This window comes from Ipomoea nil, unplaced genomic scaffold, assembly GCF_001879475.1.
Source record: "Ipomoea nil cultivar Tokyo-kokei standard unplaced genomic scaffold, Asagao_1.1 scaffold3321, whole genome shotgun sequence".
Classification (NCBI taxonomy): domain Eukaryota; kingdom Viridiplantae; phylum Streptophyta; class Magnoliopsida; order Solanales; family Convolvulaceae; genus Ipomoea; species Ipomoea nil.
In genome coordinates, this window is record NW_017619749.1 from 5,706,721 (window position 1) to 5,716,300 (window position 9,580).

General features: G+C 33.4%; 2 protein-coding genes across 2 annotated transcripts; both read left to right on the forward strand.

Moving 5' to 3' along the window:
- The first annotated feature begins 1,795 nt into the window (after positions 1 to 1,795).
- Positions 1,796 to 3,486, forward strand: LOC109170288. Its single transcript, XM_019319330.1, has 2 exons — positions 1,796 to 2,706; positions 3,182 to 3,486. Exons 1-2 carry the CDS (start codon positions 1,811 to 1,813, stop codon positions 3,246 to 3,248), a joined length of 963 nt encoding a protein of 320 aa, XP_019174875.1. The 5' UTR covers positions 1,796 to 1,810; the 3' UTR covers positions 3,249 to 3,486.
- A 1,636-nt stretch (positions 3,487 to 5,122) lies between these two features.
- On the forward strand, positions 5,123 to 5,865 carry LOC109170289 (DNA-directed RNA polymerases II, IV and V subunit 9A-like). The gene is made up of 3 exons (XM_019319331.1): positions 5,123 to 5,176; positions 5,295 to 5,420; positions 5,682 to 5,865. Exons 1-3 carry the CDS (start codon positions 5,144 to 5,146, stop codon positions 5,790 to 5,792), a joined length of 270 nt encoding a protein of 89 aa, XP_019174876.1. The 5' UTR covers positions 5,123 to 5,143; the 3' UTR covers positions 5,793 to 5,865.
- Positions 5,866 to 9,580: the final 3,715 nt, after the last annotated feature.

Here is a 9,580-nt window from a genome sequence, read left to right on the forward strand (position 1 = left end):
ATCGATTGACCATTTTGGATATTAACTCTTCTTCTAATATATATGAGCTAAATTATTATACAAATATGACCTAAACTAGCTTCAAATTAGTCTTATAATAATTGAAATATTAAATTCCATGCACATAAAATAGGTAACAATGTAATAGAGTCAGTAGCATTTAAAAAAAAAAAAAAAAAAAGGTAACAACATTGTGAGCATATAGCCATTAATGTGCAATCCAACTATTAGCTTAAGCTTTTAGTTGAGATGGAGGACATGCTTCAATTTGGTACCAAACCAGACCAAAGGTCATGGGTTCGAATCTCAGCACCACTCATAAGCGACTACGGTTTATCGGTCCACGTGTTGCTTGGAACCCACCACACACGTGAGGGGGCGTGTGAGCATATAGCCATTAATGTGCAATCCAACTTAGCTTTTAATTGAGACGGAGGACATGTGCAATCCAACTTAGCTTATATATATATATATATATATATATATATATATATATATATATATATATATATATATATATATATATATAACAATTAATCAGTTAATAAATATCACTATTATACCTTGTCAATACATCTGTTATAACAAATTATGACACGAGAAAAATAAATTTTTTTTTTTTTTTTACAAAACGAACCATAATATATAACCTTAGCGAGATATCATAGAATTTTTCATGTGAATTATTTCCTGAGGAAAAGAGTTGCAATATAATCAATTTTATAGATATTTAAAAAAAAAATTCAAAATAATCAATTTTATAGATTTTTAAAAGTAAATCACAATTAAAATTAAATCGAGTCACAATAATTATTGAAAAATAAATAAATAGGCCCCATCAGACTTTTTAAATTTTATTTGTTTTTAATTGAGGTGGGGTGGAGTTGGGGGATCCATCACTCCCAACTAAATTAAGAATGGAATATTTAATACGTAAATAATACATTTTGATAGGGTAATCAAGTATGATGTATGACCATTGAATTAAGACCACAAACCAAAAATAACACCCAACACAAACAAAAACCATGAATTTGGGAGAAGGGAAGGTCAATTACGCTGAGTGTTTACATCAACGCGGGGAAATTTTTAAAGATAAATATTTTTATACTTTAAAAATAATTTCTTGAATAAAGTTAAAAATTGTATAAAAATATTATAATCTAGCTTTTCTCTAATCCAGAGTGGAGTTATGGAGAAAGGCGGTTAAGGATAGCATCTAGGCTTCTGCTTCTCTTTGATTGAATAATTATAAAATAAGTTCTCGAGACTTATCCTAGTTGGTTTGTCGCCTATATGAGAAAAAAGTTTAAAGATAAAATATTTAGATTGAATTTTTTGTATGCACATGAAAATTAAGATATCACCAGTGAATTGATTGTGCGATTCATGATTTATTTCCGTAGTGGCTCTAGGGTCAAGAATTTGTGGGTTTAAATTAGTCCGGTGAAATTGAGTTCATCTAAATTTTAAAAATGAAAAAAAATAATTGTGTCACTAAAAATAAAATTATGTCTTTAATACTAAATTGACTTATTGTCTTTTAATACAATTCGACTATCTTGAATAGTGATTGTGAGTTTTCCTGAGTAGTAACTACGATGTTCCCCGACATAAAAGAGAATTGACTTATTGACCAAGAAAATGTGTGGTTAACCGTGTGATTAATGTAATATGAATCTAGGAACAGAAAATCTGGAACGCAATTGGACTTGCGCCCACCCATCTAGAAAGCCTTGACTTTTTGAAATGCCTAATTGATGAGCCACACCAACAAGAAAACTTTGTTGTTATTATAAGGAAAGAGAGCATGGACCCTACCACCCCTTCCAAGACTTCTATCACACTATCATCAAACCTTGTTTCTCTTCCTCCTCTCATCTTCTCACACCAACACAACACAACACAACCCAACCATTTCCCCAATCTCCTCCCAAAAACCATGCTTTCTCCCCCAAACGATCATGTCCATATTCTTGATCCAGTCACCAGCAGAGACCATGATTACAGCTTTGATGGGTGGGAGCCCCTGAATTTTGTCACCAACGCCAATCACCCATCAAAGAACCATGAACACCACCACTACAGAGGGATCCAATTCAGGCCTGATGATGACCACCAGTCTGGTGTTTCTTCACCTCCCTTGTGGCGGCAGAACAGTCCTGCCCGCCTTCGCCACCACCATAGCAGAGCTGAGGCCATTGCTAGAGGGCAGTGGGAGCTGATGGAGATGGTGAAGAACATGCCGGAGTCTTGCTACGAGTTATCCTTGAAGGATCTTGTGGAACAGCCTGCTAGAGTAGTAGTAGAAACCCAAGAAGAATGCTTGATGAAAGACTATGGTGGTGGTGCAGAGAGAGTGAAGAGGCAAGAGAGTATCAAGAAGAGTACAGGGAAGATGGGAAGAAGTGGGAGCATGGAGAACAGAGGGATGTTTCTGAAGTTGGTGTTTCCGATCTCACTGGGTCTGGGGGGATCAAACAAGAAAAAGAACCCATCTTCATCTTCAGGGAGTAAGACATTGGCAAAGGTTTCTCCTAAGCCAGCAGTAGAGGGATCTGAGAAATCCAGCAAGAGTAGTGTGGATAAAGAGTGGTGGAAGAAGAAGAGATCATGGGGTTCCAGAGAGAGTGATAGCAGCAATATCAGTGGCAGCAGTGATGGCAGCACCACAAGTAGCAGCAATAGCACCACCACACCCCACAGGTATACCTTCTTTCAATTTTACAACTTCTGCTATATATCTTACAACATTTGAATTCTGAAATATTAATATGGGATTCTGCTGTAATTAACGAAGATTTTAAGGTAATATTCTGATCATAGTTACAAGATTTGATCCCTTTCACCATTTCCCAAATGAAAGAAAACTAGGGGAATCGAGTTTGTCAGGCCATTTACTCAGTAACTACAAACTTACACAAATTTATTGGCTTTTTTTTTTTATTTGAGTCGTCAGCTATGAACAAACAATTTAGGTAGGATTTACCCAGTGCACACTCTCTGTTTCAACAAGGTGTTTTCACAAATTTGTAGCATGTATAATTCAAGAAAATTCCCAATGATAACAACATAATTTAGCATATATATTTCAATTCTCTATATTAACTCTACCAAACAGTCTCTCATATAAAGTCAAAACTGGAAATTGCTAAGACAAAGACTTCTTAACCAATTGCAGGAGGAAAGGCTTTTTAACCAGTTGTTGGTCTGGCTTCAACTTCAGGAAAAGCAAATCTGCAGAGTGAAAGAAAAATAAAATAATAAGAGGGTGAAAGAAGCAGGAGAAGAAGAAGCAATACTGGCCTTTTGTACTTTAGTAAAAATGCTACTTGTTTCATGGAAATACAAACAGTACACTGGACAAGAGCTTTGGAATCTATCTTTCTGTAAATTCTTCCAAATATTATCATTTGCTTACATCTTTTTCTCTCCTTCTTGGGTAAACATAAACATATATATATACACACACTTCTTTATGTAGCACCATAATAATCACAAATGACACCACTTGCAATGCTCTAGGCTGCATCATAAATAGGGATGAAAATAGGCTAAGTCTCTTCATAAAGCCTATGTCTTAACATGACCTAGCATGTTTAGTAAAAACGCTAGATTTAAAAAAATTTTAAAGATTATTTATTTAAATAGGATCAGACCTATTTATACCTGACACACACACACACACACACACACACACACACACACACATATATATATATATATAGCAAAAACTGGATAGAGGCTTTTGACGGTTTGGGTGGAGCGTTTTACTAAAAAAAAAAAAACAAGCATGTGTAACACACTATGCCGTGCGGGCATTTTGGCTTCATAGTGGTCGCCAACTCAATTGTTTTACATTTATGTTTTTTTTTTTTTTGGTTAAAATCACACGGAAACATTTATATTTTTTTGTTAAAATAACACGGATTGTATTAGTGAGTAAAGTATGAGGCAACTGTTGTGGATAATATGCAACTGTCATTATATTACATAGTAGTTGGAAGGAATAATGTGACCATAAATATCAAAGTATACAATTATTATTGACATGATTTTATTTAATTAATCCATGATGAAATTATTATTAAATATACAAATAGGCAATCACAAATTATAACAACTAGTATAAATTTTAGTATAAAACTAGAGTTTTACTTAATAAAATACTCATTAATAAAAAGTGTGTTGACTCGCTATATTTTTTATGTTTGTTTTTTTTTTAAAAAAAATTCATAATTAAAGAGCGAAATGTCCTTGTATTTAACGAAATTTCAACAATTTTTTTTTTTTTTGATAAAGGACCAAAATTGGTCATTTCACAATAATACTAAGATAAAAAATGGATATCTAATAAGAATGACTAAAAGTGGACTGTCACCTATAAATGTAGGGCAAAAAATGGAATTAACTATATTGCATTAGTTATATTTAAAAAATTTAAAAATTTGTTTTTATTACAAGAAAATTTATAGATATGTAAACCTTAAAACTATAACATGTACCCTAAATCTTATTTAAAACTTATTTTGAAGCCTTTTTAAGTTTATATATATTAAAATTGATGACTTAAAAAAAAAAAAAAGCCATATTAAATAAGCTTTTAAAAAAGTTGTGGACTAAAAAAAAAAAAAAAACTTACAGGCTTCCTAACCATATTATATACGGAGTACTATATTGTATTAAAAAAAAACCATGGTATATAAAAGTCATTAGAGTCACGCTTGCTCCAGTCTTCCTTCACCAATATAACTCAACTTCCAATATAAAAGTCATTAGTGACCCGCTCGCTCTAGTCTTCCTTCACCAATATAATTCATCCAAATTAAAGCTCCATTATAAAAGTCATTAGTGATTACTATTAAGTTCCCTAGCTAGCTTCGCTGCGTCTAGGGTTTTCAGGGGAAGAAAGACCGAGAACCAAACGCCATTTGAACAAAGACTTTGCAAAAATGAGTACTATTAAGTTTTGCCCTCACTGGTTAGTTTTTTGAATTATCTTTTTCTTCTGTAAGCTAGCATGAGTGTTTTCACTTGAGTCTATCTCTTGTGCAGCAAAAACGAACTGGACATAGCGGAAGAGAAAGGAGGTACGAAGATCCTCATCTATGTATGTCGCACGTGCAATGACACGATATGCTTCATGTTGATCCCTGACTCTAATATAGTCCCCCAGGTACCCTTCAATATAATGTCTTCGCTGACTTTAATTTAGTCGATCTTATTTATACTGATTGCTTTGATCTTACTAGCTCGTTATGTTGCTAACTCTAGTTTCATTGTAATATTGTCAGGAGGAGGAGGTTGTTGATAACAGAAATGTGATTCAACATTATGTCGTAAGTGCAGAACCAACATTATATCGTTCAAGAAGGCAGAAGTGTCCTAAATGTGGTCAAAAAGACACTAAATTCTTTTTGGTACTTATTTTCGTAACCCAATTTACTCAATGCATGCTTTTGAGTGCAGTGTCTGTTCTTTAGTTTCACTGCATTGCATTATATTGTTGTTCTAAGTAATACTGCCTAGCCAAATGGGCTATTATATTATATTGTTAGTAAGTTTTGCTTACGGGTGATCAAGAAAATATCATATCTTGGTCTATTGCATTAGATCTAATAAACTTAATTAGCAGTAAAGTATTGTTATGATGTGTTTCTTAATTGGATGCATATATGCAGCTAACGACTCGCAGCGGAAAACCAGCAGGGCGTTCTTATATTTGCTGCAATTCGGACTGCCTCCACAGATTCTGGGATGACGACACCTGGATCGACGACTACGAAAACTAAAATTATATTATTTGTTAATGTGATTAAACACATTATATTATTTGTTGATGTGATTAAACTTATATAGTAGTTGGAAGGAACAATGTGGCTACAATTATTCTTGACATGATTTTATTTAATTAATTCATGATGAAATTATTGTTCAATATACAAATAGGCAATCACAAATTATAACAACTAGTATAAAACTAGAGTTCTACTTAGGCGGTATGTGTTCTAGAGTTTTTAAAATATATTTTATATGTTGTTGTATAGTAGTAATTTTGTTTTTGAAAGATAACTAACATACGTTTAATTGTTGCCGGCCGTCGGAAATGGTCACCGGTGACCGGAATTAAAATGACTTGTAATAACAGGTCATTTATTGATTTTTGGGCTTAATTGACCCAATTTAACATGTTTGAGTGTTTAATTGATATTTTTTAATGTTAAGAAACCTAATTGACCTTTAAGGTAAAGTTTAGGGACCTATTTGACCATTTTCTAGATCATTTAATCAGATTTAAATTGACTACTCTCCATTAACTTTAATGTACTTTCTCATTGTGGATATGTGATTTTTTTTTTCTGTTAAAAACTACGCATTGTTTGGCACTTATGGCGCTTATGGAGTATTATTATTGTTTATTCTTCTCCATTGTGGATATGTGATTTTTTTTTTTCTGTTAAAAACTATGCATTGTTTGGCACTTATGGCGCTTATGGAGTATTATTATTGTTTATTCTTCTCCATGATTAGTATGCAGTATGAAGATGGGTATTGTTATTTGCACCGCGCTTTAACTAAAATGGGTATAAAGTATATTGAAAATATAAAAAGATGATAATTTATAATAAATACATAGGTGGTGCAAATAGCCTAATGAGTAATCAAAATGCTATTTGCAAAGGGTTATTCTATTTACACCACCTATTTTACCATTTGCACCACCTACTTAGTAGGTCAAATAGCTTTATAGGTGATGTAAATGCCTGCATTAAATATGGTCAAAAATTATTATTTATTTTTCTTTTTTTTTTTAATTTAAAAAAAAAAAAAAAAAAAAAAAAACCTTCACCCCGTCACCTTCTCCGGTGAGAAGGCAGCCCAGTGGGTTGCCTTCTCACCGGAGAAGGCAACCCAATGGATTATTTTTTTTTAAAAAAAAAAAAAAAAGAGAGATCCGTCACTTTCTCCGGTGAGAAGGCGATGGACTGCCTTCTCACCGGAGAAGGCAAATGGGTTGTCTTCTCCGGCGAGAAGGCAAATGGGTTGTCTTCTCCGGCGAGAAGGCAAATGGATTGTCTTCTCCGGCGAGAAGGCAACCTACACAGTGGGCTGCCTTCTCGCCGGAGAAGGCAACCCACACAGTGGGCTGCCTTCTCCGGCGAGAAGGCGACCCACTGGGCTGCCTTCTCACCGGAGAAGGCAGTCCGTCGCCTTCTCACCGGAGAAGGCGATGGCGCTTTGGTTTTTTTTTTTTTTTTTTAATAATTAAATTTTGACCTCATAAATGTAGATTTAATAGGGTGGTGCAAATAGCATTTTGACAACCCATTAGGCTATTTGCACCACCCATATATTTATTATAATTTATTACATTTTTACATTTTCAATGTGCTTTATACCTCATTTTAGTCAAAGAGGGGTGCAAATAGCAACACCCTTTGCAAATCCTAGTAAAACTGCATTTATTACATTTAAGTAATAATTAATTAATTTAAAATTTAATTCATTAATTTTTTATAAAAAAAAAATCATTGCCTTCTCCGGTGAGCTAGTTGAATTGGTATCCCGTTGACCTAGGTGGAAGAAGTATGAAACCCTTAGGATTATTCTTAGTATGTGAAGGATCACGCATACGCATAGGTAGCAAATACCAATTTTCATCCCACGAGTATTAACAAAATGACAATTTTAATCCACTTGTTTAATTCCTACCAAAACTCATCCCACAACTATTGTTTTACTACCAAAGTTAATCACTCCGGTCACTGGAGATGTTAAAACAAGCCGGAGTCACTTTAAAGGGTATTATTCTCATCGTTGGAAATTATGTTGATAATGATGGTGCTTTTAATAAATGACTCACGATTATTTACGCAGCGGCAATTCTATATTATATTTGGAGAGCACGAAATGGAGCGATTTGGAATGCTTGTCTTTCGAGACCAAGGAGGCTACTAGCTGCCTCCATGCTAAATCCGCCCCTACATACATACGGAACAGAAGATTTTTAAGAGGCACAATACATTATGCGCCCTGATGCAATATAACAATTGTACTGGCAATAGGTTGGCCCAAAACATGTATCAATAATAAAAGATAAAAACATGATAGAAAATTAAACTATATCAAGAAGTTATGAGTATTTCTGTCAGGGCAATAAAATGCATAGTCTAAAAGTAATGGCACTCAGAAAAGGATGATGCATGTATCCAAAGCCAAAACCCAGTGGCACTAGTGATACCCTTTTATGTATTGAGAAATAAACCAAGAGTTTAGACACATGAAAGAACTCTTATGGTATGTGTTAATCAAAAGGAATAATCAATATATATAGTATTCAAGCCATCAGGCTGTTAAAGTGGGTATGGGTGCAACCATATACCCATATAGCTAGGGGTATCCAATTCAGTATTACTTGTTCAGCATCATCAATCACATTCAATTGTAATTGTCACACATCTCACATCTTTGAACTTGTGGTTATGTGGTTATTAAACTTGTGTTGGATTTTTGTTTTATGTATGTACTTATGGTTTTGTGATTATTAAAATGTGTTGTTGGATTTTGCATTATGAACTTATGTTTATTAAAAATGCAATGTTGAATTTTGTATTATGAACTTATAATTCCGTGTTCATTGATTGATTGTAATGATACTAATGGATTTATTTATGGTGATATATTTTTGTATTAGTTATATTTTTAAAAATTTATAAATATGTAAACCTTAAAACTATATATAACATGTAGGATAAATCTGATTTAGAACTTATTTTGAAGTCTTTTTAAGTTTATATATTAAATTGGCTTTTAAAAAAATTGAGTCATATTAAATAAGCTTTTTAAAAAGGTTTGGGCTAAAAAAGAAAACAAAAACTTACCGGCTTCCTAATCTTCATCTTCATAGTATATAAAAGCCATTAGAGTTTCGCTTACTCCAGTCTCCCTTTACCAATATAATTCAACCTCCAATATAAAAGTCATTAGTGACCCACTCGCTTCAGTCTTCCTTCACCCATATAATTCATCCTCAGCTCCAATATAAAAGCCATTAGTAATCTCGCGTCTTAATTAGCTTAGCAGCGAAGCTAGCTAGGGTTTTCAGGGGAAGATCGAAGAGTGAGAACCAAACGACTTGAAAAAATGAGTCCTACTATACATGAGGTTGCTGATAACAACTGCATCTACAGAAATGTGATTCAAAATTATGTTGCAACTGTAGATCCAAAACTCCATCGTACAAAACTTATCCGCTGTCCTAAATGTGATCATGGAGAGACTAAATTCTTTATTGTACGGAGTATTTATTTTTGTAACCTGATTTACTCGATGCATGCTTTGAGTGCAGTGGTCAAATTTTAATTAATTTGCTGCTATTCCGTTACTTGTTTGTTCCATTCTGGTTATAACTAATCAACTTTAATTTTGTGGAATCTTAATTGATCTTAGCTATATATTCTGCTTATATGTGCTCGCTAGCTGTTCTCTAGTTGCATTATATTGTAGTTTTAATTAATATTGTCTAGCCAAATGGGCTATTATATTATATTGTTTGAGTTTTGCTTATGTTTTTTATGAT